Below are 16330 nucleotides of genomic sequence, written 5' to 3' on the forward strand. Positions count from 1 at the left end.
TTTGCTTCCGACTTGAAAGAGATTGGTGTTCCCAGCGTTCGTCTCTGGTCCCGGCCAGGTGATGTTTGCTGATGCATCTGGGTAAATTTTAGCAACAGTTCCAGGCAACCATCACTCCACTTAATCTGACCAGGTTCTTTTAAAATCATACAAATGAATTTGGAATGTACAGTATAGAAATACAAGAGTGGGGTGATATCAAATAAAACAAAACAAATGTGTTGAATTTACGATTCTTGGATTTAATTAAATATCAATTACGTCTTGATGAACATGGCCTCAATTGCCCTGGTTCTCTGACTAATTTTGTTGAACAATCCCATTTCAAATTGATTAATGAACATGCAGCAACTTCAGCCTCCAAATAAATTAGAATGCTTCATAATAATTATAATTACAAAATTTTCTTGTACTGCATGTTTTAATAATTTAAAAAACAGGTAACATATTGTGATTTTAAGGACAATGTTACTGATGTAGACAGCGATAGACAAAGTAATAAACAAAATTAAATCATAACTTTGACTTTGCTAACATTCTGATGTATAATAACTGAACTGTTTGTGCATGGTTAAACGTTATCTGTTAATGACATACACACCCAATCAGTTCACAAATCATATTCACTGGGACAGATTGCCAGGTAATGTCTTTTGAGCAACCTAACCCCAAGTGATGTTTCAAATAATGTCAAGATAGGTTCCTGTTTCAATGTAAATTAAAATCTGCCATAATGATGTGAATTTCCTTCCCTCCCAATTTTATATTACATTATCAAATTGAATTTGATCATGCAAAATTGCTACGTTATTAAAGCAGTGTGAGACTTGAAGTGAGTTAAACTGACAAATTCATCGTGACGACAAGAAATAAACCAACAACAGATGAGTTTCAGCTAAAGAAAAGATAGAAACACCCAGGAGGACAGACAACAGCCTGTAGTAAAATAATTTAGTGTTGACTTGGAAAGACTCCAACGAACCCTGCAGTGAAATGATTTGGTGGCTGCTTGGGAAGACTCCACCTACCCTGCAGTGAAATGATTTAGTGACTCTCTGAAAAGACACTGTAGTGATTGGACGGAGGTCAGCCGGGTGCAACTCAGAGAATATGAGTTCCCTGATTGGCGCCGTTAACCTGGTCCAATCAGGTAGCTCTGGCTGACAGATGCAAACACGAGTGTAAGGGGCTTTGCTCACTTGAGGTGGCTGCACCAGTGTCAAGTACTATGCACGTGTAAATAAAGGGTGATTTGGTGACAGGATACCACCCTCCATGGAGTTATTCCAGACACCACTGACCCTGCAGTAAAATGATTTAGTATCCCCCTGGAGTGACTCCACTGATCCCAGTCTGCGAACCACTGACTGATTCCTCTCCACCATCATGTAGCGCCACCTTCCACCTGTGGACTAACATTACAGGCAGGAAGGTCCGCAGATTCCTGCAGTTCACAGCTCAGTCCACCCAGAATGTCCCTCTCTACAATTGAGCTTCTATTCGTTGCTTGTCTCCCCCTTCTTCTTTCTGTCAGCTCCTTTCTGAACTTTCAGCTCTCCCAGTTCTGATATAAGGTTTATTTGCAGAACGTTAACCTGGCTTCTCTCTCTACCTGTGAATGAGACCGACCTCCATCATTTTACAGTTGGCAGGAGGCAGAGGTCCAGGTGAAATTATAGGATGGATCTGTCAGTGCCCTTTAATCTTGCAGGTGGTTAGAGTGGCGGAGTTTTTCCCGCCGATATTCCATCCTGGACAGAAGAAGGGAAAGAGCTTCTCAGTGAAAGTGTAGGTGAAAGTGTGGAGATGGGACATGTTGTCGGCATTGTAAAATGACACCTGTCCACCCTCATAATCCAGGAAAATACCGATCTTCCGGGGAGTCACATTCAGGAAGAGGGAGGTCCATGAGGGGGAGGTGGTGGCCAAATAATAATTTACGGAAATCAGCCATACAGCACAGAATCCGGTCTCCAGTTCCGGATTGATTCCCCCTTTCCTCTTCACAGACTCTCGGGCCACTCCCAGACCCCATCGACTATTCTCCCCCACCTCCACTTCCCAGTAATGTCTCCCTGATGTGAATCCCTCTGATCCCAGGACACAGGGCCAGGGATCAAATCTCTCCGGGGAGTCAGGGAGCGTCTGCCGTTTGTCTCCGAGTCTCACACTGGTCCGGTCCTCAGACAGGATGAGCCAGGGATTCGCTGTGATTGGATCCAGAGTCAGAGAGGCTGGAGCTGGGTGAGAGATCAAGTAACACCGTTAGTAGTTTAAAGAGGGGAACTTGAGTGGTGTATTATAATAAGAGCGTGTGTGTGTGTGTGTTTGAGAGAGAGAGTGAGAGAGAGGGCTTTGGAATGTGCGGTAAAGACTTTGGAAGGTGTTAATAGAGGGGCTGGAACTATTGCAGAGGGAAGAAGATGTGGGTCAGGGGAATAGTGAGTAGGAGAGGAGATTGTGGGGAGGCAAATTAAGAGATTTTAGTGGAATTTAGGGCACTTGACGGAAGGTACAGTGGCGGAGAGTGTAATGGTAGAATGGAAGAGAAGTGGTCCTCGGGAGACAGGGTAGGGGATAGTGGTAGAGTGGATAATGCGTGAGGAGAAGGAATTATGAGTGAAGGGACAGTGGGGAAGGGGTTTGAGGGGCTGATAGTGAAGAAAGGAAGGGGACTGTGGTGGGGAGGGGCGCAGAGGCGACAGCAGTGAAGATGATAATGGGGAGGGAATACGACAGAGCGTGAGGGAATTATGAAGAGTAGGTTTTGGGCAGTGTGAGGGAGAGAACTATGTATTCAGGGTGGAATTGTGGGGATGGGGATTGAATGGGAAAGGGATGAGGCAGGGTAGTGAATTGTGGGAGGTGAGGAGTGGAAAATGGGAGAGGGGATTGTGCTGGGGACATAGTTGTGGAGGGGAGAAATTATGCCAGAAGGGATGGGACTGTGGGGGACAGGACAGTGAGCAAGAGTATTGTGTGGGTTGAGGATTGTGGGGCAGAGGATTGTACAGTAAATAATGTTTTGTGGGGAGAGGATTGTGGATAGGGATAGAGTCAGTAATGTTTAGATGTACTGTCACATGAATATAAAAATACAGTGAAACGTGCTTTTCAAGTGTTAAAGTGTTACCACATTCTGGTGGCAACTTGAAACACTGAATATAATGCAAGATTATACTGCAATAGAGTTACTCTCCACTGCTCCTCCAGATGCTGCTTGACTTCAGTCGGGGTCTCAGTAATGGCTCTAGGGTCTCAGTTATGGGCCCGCTTCAAGTGGATTTAGACTAGTTGAGTGAATTTGCAAATGTGTGGCAGCTGCAGCATAATGTGGTAATGTGTGTTGTTATCCATTTCAGTAGGAGAAATGGAAAAGTAAATTATTATTCAAATACTGATATATATAGGAACCTGAATGTCCTTGCATACTGGTCACTGACAGTAAGCTTGCAGGTTCAGAGAGCAGTTAGGAAAACAAGTAGTATGATGACTTTCAGTGCAAGAGGGTTTGAGTACAGGAACAACGTCTTACAGCAGTTTACAGAGTCCACACCTGGGATATGTGCACGATTATGGTCTCCTTACCTCTTAAAACTTTTACTTTCCATATTAGGAGTACATCAAAGGTTCAGCAGACTGATTCCTGAGATGAAGGTTATTTTGCATCAGGAGTGATTTGGTCGGTTTGGTCTATACTCACTTGAGATCAGGAGAATGAGAGGGGATCTCATGCATAAAATTCTGACAGAGCTAGACAGACTGGAAGCAGGGATAACGTTTCCAATGGCTTAGGGCTCTCAGAAAAAGAGTCACAAACTTTGGATAAGGGGACTGAGATTAGGAGAAATGTCTTCACTGAGAATATGGTGAACTTATGGAATTCGCTACCACATAAGGCAGTGGTGGCCAAGCCACTGAATATGCTCAAGAAAGAAATATATTCTTAAGGTTAAAGGTGTGGAAATGCATGGGAGTCTGGGAGTATGATTTTGAACTAAATGATTAATCATAATCTCATTGAAAGGTGGAGCAGCGTTGATGACTTGAATAGCCAACACCTGTTCCTATTTCCTCAGTAACAGGGGGAGAGGAGAGGGTGGGAGTTGGCCTGAGAAACTGAGGGCAGAATGGGACTTAAGATACAGTAAAAGGTGGGAGATTGTGAGGGGGAACAATTTAGGGGTGTCGGGAGATGAAGAGTGGACAGGGAAATGGGAGAGAGCCAAGAAGGTGTGAGAGCCAGCAGGATGGTAGAGTAGGAAGAGGGTGGGGAAGGAGAAGGGGAGGAAAGGGAGAGGGGAAGGGGAGAGAGGAAGGTAAGGGCAAAGGGAGGGAATGAGAAGAGGATGGAAGGAGAGAGGAGAGCGTTTGAAGGTCCATGAGGGAAAGAGAGATTGAGACAGAGGAGAGTGAGTGAATGAGCAAAGTAAGGGGGACTGGGCGATAAGGGTGAGAGAGTGAAGCAATGAGGATTGCAGGGGGAAGAGTGAAGGCTAGAAGAGAGTTAGGCAACTGAGAAATGAGGGACTTTAATATTGTGGAGGAGATGAGTGAATTAGAAGATGAGATGGTGGGGGCAGGGGAGAGTGAGTGGGATTGGGAGATGCAAGGAGGAAGGGTGAGCAAGTGAATGGGGAAAGGGGAGGGAAGGGAGTGAAGACTGAGGGGTGAGGTAAATGAGGCCTTGTTGCAATTGCAGTGGGGGGAGAGTGGAGTTGAGGTGAGAGGATATGAGTATGAAGTTGAAATGAAAAGGTAAAAAGAAGGGAGAGTGAGGGTGAAGATGAAAGTAACACAAGGAAAGTGTGAAGGTGAAAGGATAGGAAATAGCGAGACAATGGAAAGTAGAGTCTGCCAGGAGAGCAAAGTTAGAGAAGGGGTCAGGGTGCACAGGAGGAGAGGAATAGCTAGGATTGGAATCTGGACTGGAGAGGAGTGGTCTGAAGAGGGGTTGGGGGGGTGGTAGTGAGAGGCAGGGGGAGTGATGGGCAGGGGAACTGAGTGGGTAGATAAAGGGAGCGTGATCTGGATCAGCAGCTCAGAGGAATAAAGGAGGTGATTTTGGAGTCAGAGGGACAGTAGGAGTGGGATTTTGGAAAGAAGGGCACATGGTTTGAAGAGAGGGAGCATTTTGTGGAATGGGGAGGGGAGAGTGATGTTTATAGGAGGCAAAATGTTTGAGGTCAATCAGGGTATTGGGAGGCAGAGGTAAAAGGAGAGTGACTGGAACAGGAAGCTGGGCTGGAGGAAGAGTGAAGGAGGGGAAAGTGAGATGAGATGGAAGGGATCGTGAGGGGAATGGGCTGGGATAGTGAAGGGAAGGAGCTGGTGTAGTAAGGGAAAATGATCTGGGAGAGTGAAGGAGAGAGGCAGAATAGGAAGGGCTCTATGGTAGTGATGTGGAAGGAAGGTTGGAGAACATAAGAGAGAAGTGGAGTGATGGGAAAGAGGCATTAGAGAGTGAGGTGCAGGGGTGAATGAAGTAGAGTCATAGAGCTGTACAACATGGAAGCAAATCCTTTGGTCCAACTCATTAATGTCAGCTAGATATCCTAAATTAATCTAGTCCCATTTGCCAGCATTTGGCCCATATCCCTCTAAACCCTTCCTTTTCATATACCCATCCAGATGCCTTTTAAATGTTGTAATTGTAACAGCCTCCACCATTTCCTCGAGCAGCTCATTCCATACACACACCACCCTCTGTGTGAAAAATTTTGCCTCTAGGTCCCTTTTAAATCTTAGGCCTCTCAATTTAAACCTATACCCTTTAGTTTTGGACTCCCCTGCCCTGGAGAAAAGACCTTGACTATTCACCCTATACATGCCCTTCATGATTTTATGAACTTCTATAAAGTCACCCCTCAGCCTCCGATGCTCCAGGGAAAACAGGTTGAGCCTATTCAGCGTCTCCCTATAGCTCAAATGCTCCAACCCTGGCAACATCCTTGTAAATTTTTCCTAAACCCTTTCAAGATTCACATCTTTCCTATAGCAGGGAGACTGAAAATGAACACAGTATCCCAAAAGTGGCTTAACCAATGTCGTGTACAGCTGCAACATGATCTCCCAACTCCTATAATCAATGGACTGACCAATAAAGGCAAGCGTACCAAATGTCTTTTTCACTACTCTGTCCACGTGTGACTCCACTTTCAAGGAACTATGAGCCCATATTCCAAGTGCTCTTTGTGCGGCAACAATCCCCAGGACTTTACCATTAGGTGTATAAGTCCTGCCCTAATTTGCCTTACCAAAATGCAGCACTTCACATTTATCTAAATTAAGTTCCATCTGACACTCCTTGGCCCATTCACCCATATCAAGGGTCCCATTGTACCCTGAGGTAACGTTCTTCATTGTGCAATTTTGTGTCAACAGCAAATTTACTAACCATGCCTACTATATTCACATCCAAATCCAAAATGGATGGATCAGTGAGGTGGAGGAGAACATAAAGTGCAGGGGAGGAAGGACAGTGAGGAGAGTGCAATAGCGAAGGGAGTTTGGTAAGTATCGGAGGGTGACAGTGGTGGGAGGCCCTGTTGGAGATAGGGGAGAGGGGATAGTGAAGGGGTGGGAAACAAGTGGGAGAGATGAAGGTGATGGAAAAGGGCAGTGAAACTGGGGGAATATTAGGGGAGGCAAATCCAAAAACCAATAAAATACAACTGGGAACAAAAACAGAAGTTGCTGGAAAAACTCAGCATGTCTGGCAGCATCTATGAAGAGAAATCAGAGTTAATGTTTTGGGTCCGGTGACCCTTCCTTCGAAACGTTAACTCTGATTTATCTTCACATGGTGGCTCAATGGTTAGCACGGCTACCACACAGCACCAGGGACCTATATTCAATTTCACCCTTGAGTGACTATCTGTGTGGAATTTGTCTGCATGGGTTTTCTCCCACAGTCCAAAGATGTGCAGATTAGGTGGATTGGCCATGCTAAATTGCCTATAGTGTCCACAGATATGTAGGTTGGGTGGATTAGCCATGGGAAATGCAGGGATATGTGTAGGGGGCTGGGTCTGGGTGGGATGCTCTTTAGAGGGTTGGTGTGGGCTTGATGGGCCAAATGACCTACTCCCACAATACTGGGATTCTATGATTCTATGACAGAGCAGCCAATGATGATAGGAGGTAAAATTGAAAAGAGGCAGTGTGACAAAACAAGCAGAATTGTATATTTTATATAACTTGATGAAGATTCTATTGAAATCTGGTGTAGTCAAGACCCATCACAATGTACTTAACTACTAACTGTCATCTGCAATTGTAGAGTAAAACATTCAGTTGCCAAACTGTGATAGAAAAGGTGAATAAAACTAAAACTGGATTGAACACAGATTGACATTGGCATCAGAAATGCCAAAGGCACACCTGCCACTTGTAAATTGCTTCCCATTAACATCTGGGACTTGTGCCAAAAGCAACAAAAAATGCAAAACACCAATCGAGTAACAGTCAGACATAGCCATACCCTCTCCTCACATTAAATATTTTTAATGTTTACAAAGGCATGTTATATAGTCATTACAAGGTCATAATGCATAACAAGTTCTTTTTTGGTAATCTGTTACTTACTTAATTCACAATTACATTTATGTGATTGCCCCTGTGATCCTCAACTTATAAACCACAGCCTCTTTTTCTGAGTACCCAACATTTTAGCAGACAGCCTCAACCACTGTGGCAATCCAGTGCCGAATTATAGCTACAGCAACCCCAAAGGACCATTTCTATCCTAATTTAAGGGAGGGCAACCAGACAGGGATTGAAATACCCACTGAAGGTTTTCACTGATGGGTCCTCCATGGTTAAGAATGGGATCAGAAAAAGAGGCTGTGGTTTATGAGTTGAGGATCACAGGGGCAATCACATAAATGAATTAGCTTAAAGGAATCTGATGCCGCCTTCCTTTAGAATGGTACACTGTGCCCCCAACTGGTCTCCCTACCTAGGGACAGACCACAGTGCCACAAGTACAAAATACAAAACTCGATTAACAGAATACCTCTAGTCCAAGGAGGATTAAACCCACCAGCTGGTAGCATGACTTTTGGAATTAGGGCTCAAGCGTGCACTTTCATCCTTGAATTTGTCTCCTTTCACATTTGGCTGGAGACCTAATTCCATTTACTTTGGTGCGTCTGACTGGTCTGGCAGTTAAGATTGCTAACTGTAAGAGAGACATCCTGAAATATGGACACACTCTTGCTCTGTAGGATAGGAGGAACTCCCAGGGTTATTTTCACTACCCTTGCCTCTATTGCTGTTAACGATTTTGTATATTGTAAGGCAGGATTCTTTATGTCTATGAATTTGAGTCTAACAAATTCTGTATGAGTTGTCGCGACAGATTTATTTTGTCTTAATCTGCACATGTAACCAGATCACTTAAGTAGGCTTAACCAATGTGTGCACAAGCTTTCACAATGATATGCAGTCTCTTCTTCCTGACAATGACTAAAACCAAACTTCTACAATTGGCAAAAAAACCTGAAAGAACTGCTGATGGTGGAAATCAGAAACAGTTCTGAAGAAAGGTCACTGGACCTGAAACATTAACTCAGATGCTGCCAGACCTGCTGAGTTTTTCCAGCAGTTTCTATTTTTGCTTATACAATTAGGTTTGAATTACATTTGCATGAGTTTTTTTTTCCATTCAAAAAGAGTGAAATGTAACAGCATCCTGGCTGTTAAAAAAAAATAGATTGCCAACTTGGCCAAACAGCAAGGGGTGCTAGTATGGGACATGTTGGGCAAGCTCGGCAAATTGCAAAACCAGGAAACAGGTACAGTGCAAACACAGCAGCCAGGTACTAATGATATCAGCATGGTGTAAAAGGACATATCTGGTCAACATTTAATCTGGATAGATATATCCCCAACAACGTGTCAACCAAACAAAGGAAGACCTTTATTTTCAACCAAAAACCAGATAGAAAGGCACCCAAGGCCCTGCTACACAAAGAAACAAACATCAGCAAGCCATTCCAATAATAGTTTTAAACCAATTGACAATATTTTGAACCATTAGGCAAGTCTCCCTGATTGGCTAGAACTATAGAAAGTTCCAGAAATGTATAAGTAGGCTTTCCTGCAGATAGATATCTTAGATCTGCTGGAGATGAAAACGAAGTGACCGGTGTGGCAGAGGCAAAGTCTGACTGACCGTCTGGGGTGAGAGATATAGAGAACAATTTTGCCAACCCAACTAAAGTTATAAGAGACTTTGGGGTCAGGATTAGGAATAGTATTGACAGCATTAAAGTCTTCCTGTTACTTGCTCCTTAATAAAGTTGTGAGAGTTTGTATTGGTGACATGAAACATCAACTTTCCTGCTCCTCCGATGCTGCCTGGCCTACTGTGTTCCTCCAGCTCCACACTGTGTTATCTCTGTCTCCAGCATCTGCAGTTTGTACTATCTCTGTATTGGTGTCAACTTGCATCTGTAGTGATTTGACTGTTCCATTAATGTGGGATACCTGGGTAAATTCATTTGTAACCTATTGGTCGAAGTGTCTGATGGTTCCCAAAGGGCTTGGACAATAGTACCACGCGGCATCTTCCCACAGTTCACTCCCTCAAGTGGAAAATGGTTTGGGAATATTGAACTGATGCAGAACCCTCGGACTGAATGGGGCATCTGATCAAATTCATAGAGTGGTCAGTGGGCTCAAGGCTCCATCAATGCATCACTCAAAACATCAGCTGCACCATATTTAAACTGCCAAATCACTCTCCCATCCGAGAGTTTATGGAGATCTCTACTTTGTAAAATACATGTTCAACCTATGGATATTTTCATCTCTACAGTTTTAAACTGTGAATACTTCAATTAAGTCACCACACTCACTCCTTTATCCAATGCAACACTGCTTCTTTTACTTTTGCTCCATTAAATTGAGGAATTCTACCCAACAATTAGGTATCTGTTAACACTGTGTCTTTCTGATAAATACAGGAACCTGTCATCCAAAAGTATGTCCAGATAGAGATAATCCTCTGTCATTTAAAAATTCAGTTTTTGTCTACCATTTGTTAGAGTGATCCTTCACTGCTCTAACACACAAAATTGATGGCTTCAGATACTGACCCTGATGTACACACAGAAAGGAAAATATGAAAAGGGAGATTCTACTGGGATTGACAACTAGAAATGTGAATATATAAACTGGGTCTTGGAGCTCACCTAATCCCTTCACAACTGGATTTATCATCAGGAAAATGAATACACATGTTTACCTGGGTGAATGGTGTGTATCATTTCTCTCCAGACTGTGTACTGTAACGGGCCAGTGAACTGTCCAATAGACAGGATGAATTCTGCTATTGATAGATCCTGATGATCGTTGTTAATCCTGCAGTTAATAAACAAATCCATGGTATAAATTCCACTATGTTAGGATTTTTCAGAAATGATTTAAATGGTCAAACTTTTAGTACATTTATGCTCGAGCAAATGTGATTAAAAGTGAAATATTAATCTTGCTTCTATAACAATGCAAAATATAACTTGAGAATGCAAGGACAAGGATAAGAAACCCACAGGTCAAGAAAAAGGCATCATAACCAGATAAACTTTAGTTACTAAGACATCATGCAACACAGGAGATCATAAACATTCCCCCATGTCCTTGCTGTACTATAAACAGAGCTTTATGGAACAAAGACACACAACATCTAAAGATCTCACGTCAAACTGTGTAATAGATGGGCCCCACAACCCTCCAGAATCCCGCTCCTCTACTTCCAGCCTCTTGAACATCGTTGATTTTAGTCTCTTCGTTGTGTGTGTGTGTGTGTCGGTGTGTGTGTGGTTGCGGTGGGGGGCGGGGCATGCGCCCTTCTGCTGCTGAGGCTTTCAGCTTTGGAATTCCCTTCCTAAATCTTTTCGTCTCGCTATTTCTATTTTCTTCCATAAAATGTCTTAAGCTAGTCAGCTATATTAATCTCTCGGTGTTATGTTTCGCTATCTTATGTTGCTGTCAAATGCCTTGGGTCTGTACGTTACTTAAAATGTGCTATATAAAAAGAAGATTGTGTTGTTGTGGTTATTCGGTTACGGTATGAGTTAGTGTTGTAAAGAATAAAAAAAAATCATCTTTAAACTATGACTGTAACCGGGTAGTCAGTGACGGGGAGAAGTGGCCATGTTTTCCTGAAAATATGGGCCTTGTGTCTCAGAATCAGGGCGAAAGTCACAGTGACACAAATAGTCCAAATTAGGTCAGTGATCACTTCCAGCCTGAGAACTAGGTTGTATTATTTACAGGCACCTTGTCTTTGATTACAATATTGCAGAACTGTTTTATAAAATCTAATACTGTTTCAAACATACATTATACTCGTATGTGAACCATAAACCGAGTTACTGTCGCTGGATAACCGACCTTTTAAAGCGGCGAAAATAACCAGGAAGTAAACTCATAATAACACGCTCCTGAGTTATTGAACAAACCGTGCAGAATTTCAGCAAAAATCATGTCCTACCTTATCTCCTGGCAAGCTTTCTGTGGAAAAAAAAATGAGTCATAAATAGTGAGGATAACAGTAACAGATTTCAGGAGGAAACAGGCTGCTGAAATGAGCAGACACAACACGGAAGTGTAAAGTCATGTATTTTGGAAGACTGAGGAGAGCTAAAATAAATGGGACTGACCATCAGTCCCACTCACAAACACAGTGATCTCAGACTCCCACTCAGACACACATACACTTTCTCCACATGGAACTGTATCTGGATTACAATGGGAATTCCAAGAGGTTATTAAACGTGGGGAATTTAGAGATATCAGCAAAGTAAGTATCAGGGTCAGAACTGTTTGCCGGTACTCCTGATAATCTGCAAACAGCGTGGGACCAGTGAAAGCAGCCGAATTGTCTAGTTACAAACTTAATTTAATTCAGCTTCTTTATTTATGTTATGCCACACTTATTTAACTGTTATGAGTTATTTTAACATGTTTTGGAATCTCCCGTGAGATTGAATCATCTGCTATATAAATGTATATTTTTCTTAACCTGTTGAGCTATCAGAAGACGATGAGATGCCCAGATTTACTTGCATATCCTGCTGTGTTCTCAAAACTTGATTTGTGCAGGTACAGTGTGCCAGGGTACAACTTAATGCTTCCCTACAGTAGACGAGGAGTATATTTATTCATCAGCTTCAGCTTTATATCGTTTAAAATGGGTGATCATGGCTGAAAATTCACTGGACTGATCACATATTCTCTCACCTGCAGAAATATCAGATCGTCTTTTTGCTCCATCTGTTTCTGCAGTATTGAGAGATTTTCCTCAATAGAATTTAAATTTTCCTGAATCTCTTGACGGTTTTTCTCCATTGGTTCCATAACCCTCTCCTCTTCTTCCCTGAGATCTCGGAGTAAACGCTGCTCTTTCTCAGTGAGAATCTGGTGCATTTTAGCGAACTCGGATGTGATGCGGGTCTGCAGACTGCTCGCCTGTTCCTACCAAATGAAATGTGAAACATCATTAATGTCCCGCGATAAAGGGAACAAAACTAACCGAGATCCCAGAGAATCAGCACAGGGAGATCTCACCCTCACTCCAGAAATCTTCCGGTTCTGTTTCTGTTCTGCCTCTAAAACCGCCGATTTCTTCTCTGTGAGAGAATGTATGGAGGATTTCAGCTGATCCTGGGATTGGGAGCGCAAATGACACAATTAAAGCGTCAGACCGTGAAACTGAGATGAACACTCAGCCTACAACATGTTTCTCTTTTTACCTTATAGATTTCAACAGCTTCATTGATCGGTCGGAAGCGGTGCTCTCTGTGTTCCCGCGAATCTCGACAAATAAGACAGATCAATTTCTTATCATTTTCACAAAACAGCTTTAGATCTTCCTGATGTTTGACACATATTACTTTCTCTTTCGAATCTAGTTTTAATTTTCGAGCCCCCTCGGCCAGTTTCGCTAAGGCCCAGTTTATGCCGAGACTTCTTTCCGTAAACACGCCCCTGCATTCCGGGCAGGAGTTTACCTGGTTCTTTTCCCAGCAGGAAAATATACAACAGCAGCAAAAATTATGACCACAATCCAGTGTAACTGGATCGGTGAAGAAATCCAGGCAAATGGGACAAATTGTCTCCTCGGCCAAGCTCTGGAGCTGCTGTATGGAAGCCATTCTCGCACTCAGCACTTCCGGATTCAAACTGCTTTCAGTTTCAATCTTACTGCGCTGGCGATCTCTCTTCAGTTCAATGATTTCGCGCGTGTTGATTGTCACTAAAGTACTCACAAAATCGTTGTTTGAATCTGTTTTTGACCTGTCGAAGTTTTCGCGGTGAGGAATATTAAACTTAAAATGTTGAAGGAGAATCCAGGTTAGAACACCGAGGAACGCAGAGAGAACTCGCTCTGATCTCTTGGTATTTTTGGAACAAGGAGCTGACCGTCACAATGCGTGACCATAAGACTGGATGGAATTTAAGACAGACAAACATCCCTCTAAACTCTTCCTATTTATGTACCCATCCAGATGCCCCTTAAATGTAATAATTATACCCAACTCCAGCACTTGCTCTGTCAGCTCGTTCCGCACACGCACTACACTCTGTGTGAAAAACTTGACCCCCCGATCCCTTTTAATTCATTTCTGTCTCACCTTATACCTGTGCCCTGTAGTTTTGGTCAAAAATCACACGACACCAGGATACAGTCCAACAGGTTTATTTGAAAACACAAGCTTTAGAAGCTCAGCTCCTTTTGGACTCCCCTATCCATCCCTCTCATGATTTTGTAAATATCTATAACACCACCCTTCAGTCTCTGACACTCCAGGGGAAGAAAAAGCCCCAGCCTATTGAACCTCTCCCTATAACTCAAAGCTTCCCCCCTCCCAGTTTCGGTAACATTGTTGCAAAATTTTTCTGTACCCTTTTAAGTTTAACAACATCCTTCCTATAGCAAGGCGACCAGAAATGTAAAAGTGACCTAACTAATGTCCTGTACAACCATAGCATGACGTCCCAACTTCGGTGCTCAATGCATTGACCAATGAAGGCAAGCGTGTCAGTTGTGGTTCAATGGGGGCTCTCTTACTTCTGAGTCAGGTCAGGACATCGAGGCCTGGACAATAATCCAGACAGCCTCTCCCTTGCAGTACTGAGGGAGTATTGCTCTGTGAAATATGGCGGTTTTCGAATGAGTCGAGAAAACCGTCCTGTATGTTTGTTGTAAATAATAACGTGATATTCTTCTAACCTGGCAATGGGAATATCTTCCGACCGTAGTGAGTTACATTTCTCCCTCGAGCAATATCCGCAAACCAGCTGTTCTGGTCATTGGTTTCATGGCAGTGCTCTAGATGCCTGATAAACTTCCCACATCACAGCAATAACTACATCTTAGAAAAGGTCAATGTCTTTTAAAGCGTCGTGGGACAGCTCATTGTTGTGAATGGCGCCATATAAATGCAAGAACCTCATACGTTTGTTCTCTAAGATTTCTGTGTCTGTCCTTTAAAATGTCTGCTGAATGTTACAATATTTTGTGATTGAAAATGTTTGACTGCAATCAATCACACAATTCAACTAATGGATCTGGATTTCACCAGAGGGTTTGAAACCAGCAGTGAGTTCACTGTGCAGCAAAATTCAGGGAGAACTCACACCCCGACCATCGCCAACCCCGCCCTCTTCCTCTGTCTGTGTTCCTACGTGTTTTAACCTGGATTCTCCTTCACAATATTAAGATTATATTTCCTCTATACAAAAATGTCGATGCGTATGGAAGTCGCGGTTACGAATACAGTTACACCGTTTAAAAGACATTTGGATGGATACATGAAAATAGGAAAGGTATGGAGGGATATGGGCCAGGAGCAGGCAGCTGGGACTAGTTTGGGATTAAGTTCCGAATGGATTGATTGGGCCGAAGGGTTTATTTCCGTGCTGTATGACTCTATGACTTTGACTGTATGACTATATCCAGGAAAACCATTGACGGTTACAAACCCGCTGCTGAATTCTGGGGTAAGGTTTAGATCCTTAACCTGGATCGTGTGTTTGACTGCACCCACTCGATCTTAAAGACCAAAGCCTGTAAATGTCCAGAAGCCATTTTAAATGATAGTTACATAAATCTTCACCGAAAATGCGACTGTGAAGTTATCACATTGATAGAGCATCATTAGACGACGTCCGTTGGTGCTTTTAAAGAACAGTGACCATTTCTGAGATGAAGTTTCCGTTGTGATGCAAGAAGTACATCAGGCATCTGATGAAACCAGTGACCAGAATAGCAGGTTTGGGGGTGTTGGTGGAGAGAGAAATGGAAGTCAATAACGAAGGAAGATATTCCCATTGTCAGGTTTGAAGAGTGTCGCATTATCATTTCCATAAACCGAGAGAACACACCAGTTGACAGTTTAAAGATTAATCCGAAAAACGCCACATCTCACGGGTGCAATACTCTCTCAGTACCGCGTGGCAGTGTCAGTCTGCATTATTGCCCAGGCCTAACTCAGAGGTAAGAGCACTCCCACTGAACCACAACTGACACCTCCCACTGGAGCTGAGGCAGTTTCTCACCTGTTTTTGGAATGTTCCTTTCCAGACGAATTTGGAGACATGATGCAGTGCATTTTCTATGAAAGCCATAACATCGCAAAAACCTTCATAAGACGGTCCTCTGAGTTCAATGGATCCTTCGCGACGAGACTGGCACAGAAATAAAGAACTCAGCTGGTTATAAAAAAAACCTTGGAGTCCTTCCATTATTAGTAGGAATTTCTTCGCTTAGAGTGATGAGAATTTGTAACTCACTTTCAAAAGGAACGATTAATGTGGAGAGCATCATTTTTATTTCTGCGCTTTAAACAGCGACTGTGATGAGTACAGTGGGATTGAAGATAAAATATCTACTTGGTTGTGAAGTTGGCTGAGAGGCAGAAGAGAGAATGGAGACAAGAGTCTTCTATCTGTACATTTTCCTCACTTCCTTTTTCCCTGTTCCATATCCTGCAAAGGCATCTGCCAGTCCAGTTTAGTCTGATTTTATCCAGTGCAATCAATGAGAAAGAACAAATCTAGGATGCAGATAGGCCTAGAATGATTAATAAGGGATATTAAGGATAAGATCATATTGAAAGAAAAAGAAAATACAACGTGGCAAAGATTAGTGGTAAGACAGTGTCTTGGGAAAGATGCTCAGAAAAATAATAGAGGTGACTTTTCAGAGCAAATTTTCAAGTAAGATAAAGATGGATAGCAAAAGCATCTTTAAACATATGAAAAAAGGAAGCGAGATGACAAAACGAGCATCAGTCATTTAAAAATGCGTCTGAGCAAA

At 42.9% G+C, this 16330-nt stretch overlaps 1 protein-coding gene across 3 annotated transcripts; it reads right to left on the reverse strand.

Annotated features, from left to right (window-relative positions):
- Positions 1-221: 221 nt before the first annotated feature.
- On the reverse strand, positions 222-13616 carry LOC109920962 (zinc-binding protein A33-like). Of its 3 annotated transcripts, none has more exons than XM_048616569.1 (6): positions 12762-13615; positions 12577-12672; positions 12250-12483; positions 11501-11520; positions 10253-10368; positions 222-2240 (listed from the first exon to the last, which is right to left on the reverse strand). In XM_048616569.1, the coding sequence occupies exons 1-6, from the start codon at positions 13161-13163 to the stop codon at positions 1690-1692; spliced, it is 1419 nt and encodes a 472-aa protein (XP_048472526.1). In that variant the 5' UTR covers positions 13164-13615; the 3' UTR covers positions 222-1689. The 3 variants fall into 3 exon arrangements, with proteins under 3 accessions (XP_048472526.1, XP_048472527.1, XP_020376605.2); XM_048616570.1 differs by having other exon boundaries at positions 13020-13614; XM_020521016.2 differs by lacking the exon at positions 12577-12672 and having other exon boundaries at positions 12762-13616.
- Positions 13617-16330: the final 2714 nt, after the last annotated feature.

This window comes from Rhincodon typus, chromosome 35, assembly GCF_021869965.1.
Source record: "Rhincodon typus isolate 14 chromosome 35, sRhiTyp1.1, whole genome shotgun sequence".
NCBI classification, from domain to species: Eukaryota; Metazoa; Chordata; class Chondrichthyes; order Orectolobiformes; family Rhincodontidae; genus Rhincodon; species Rhincodon typus.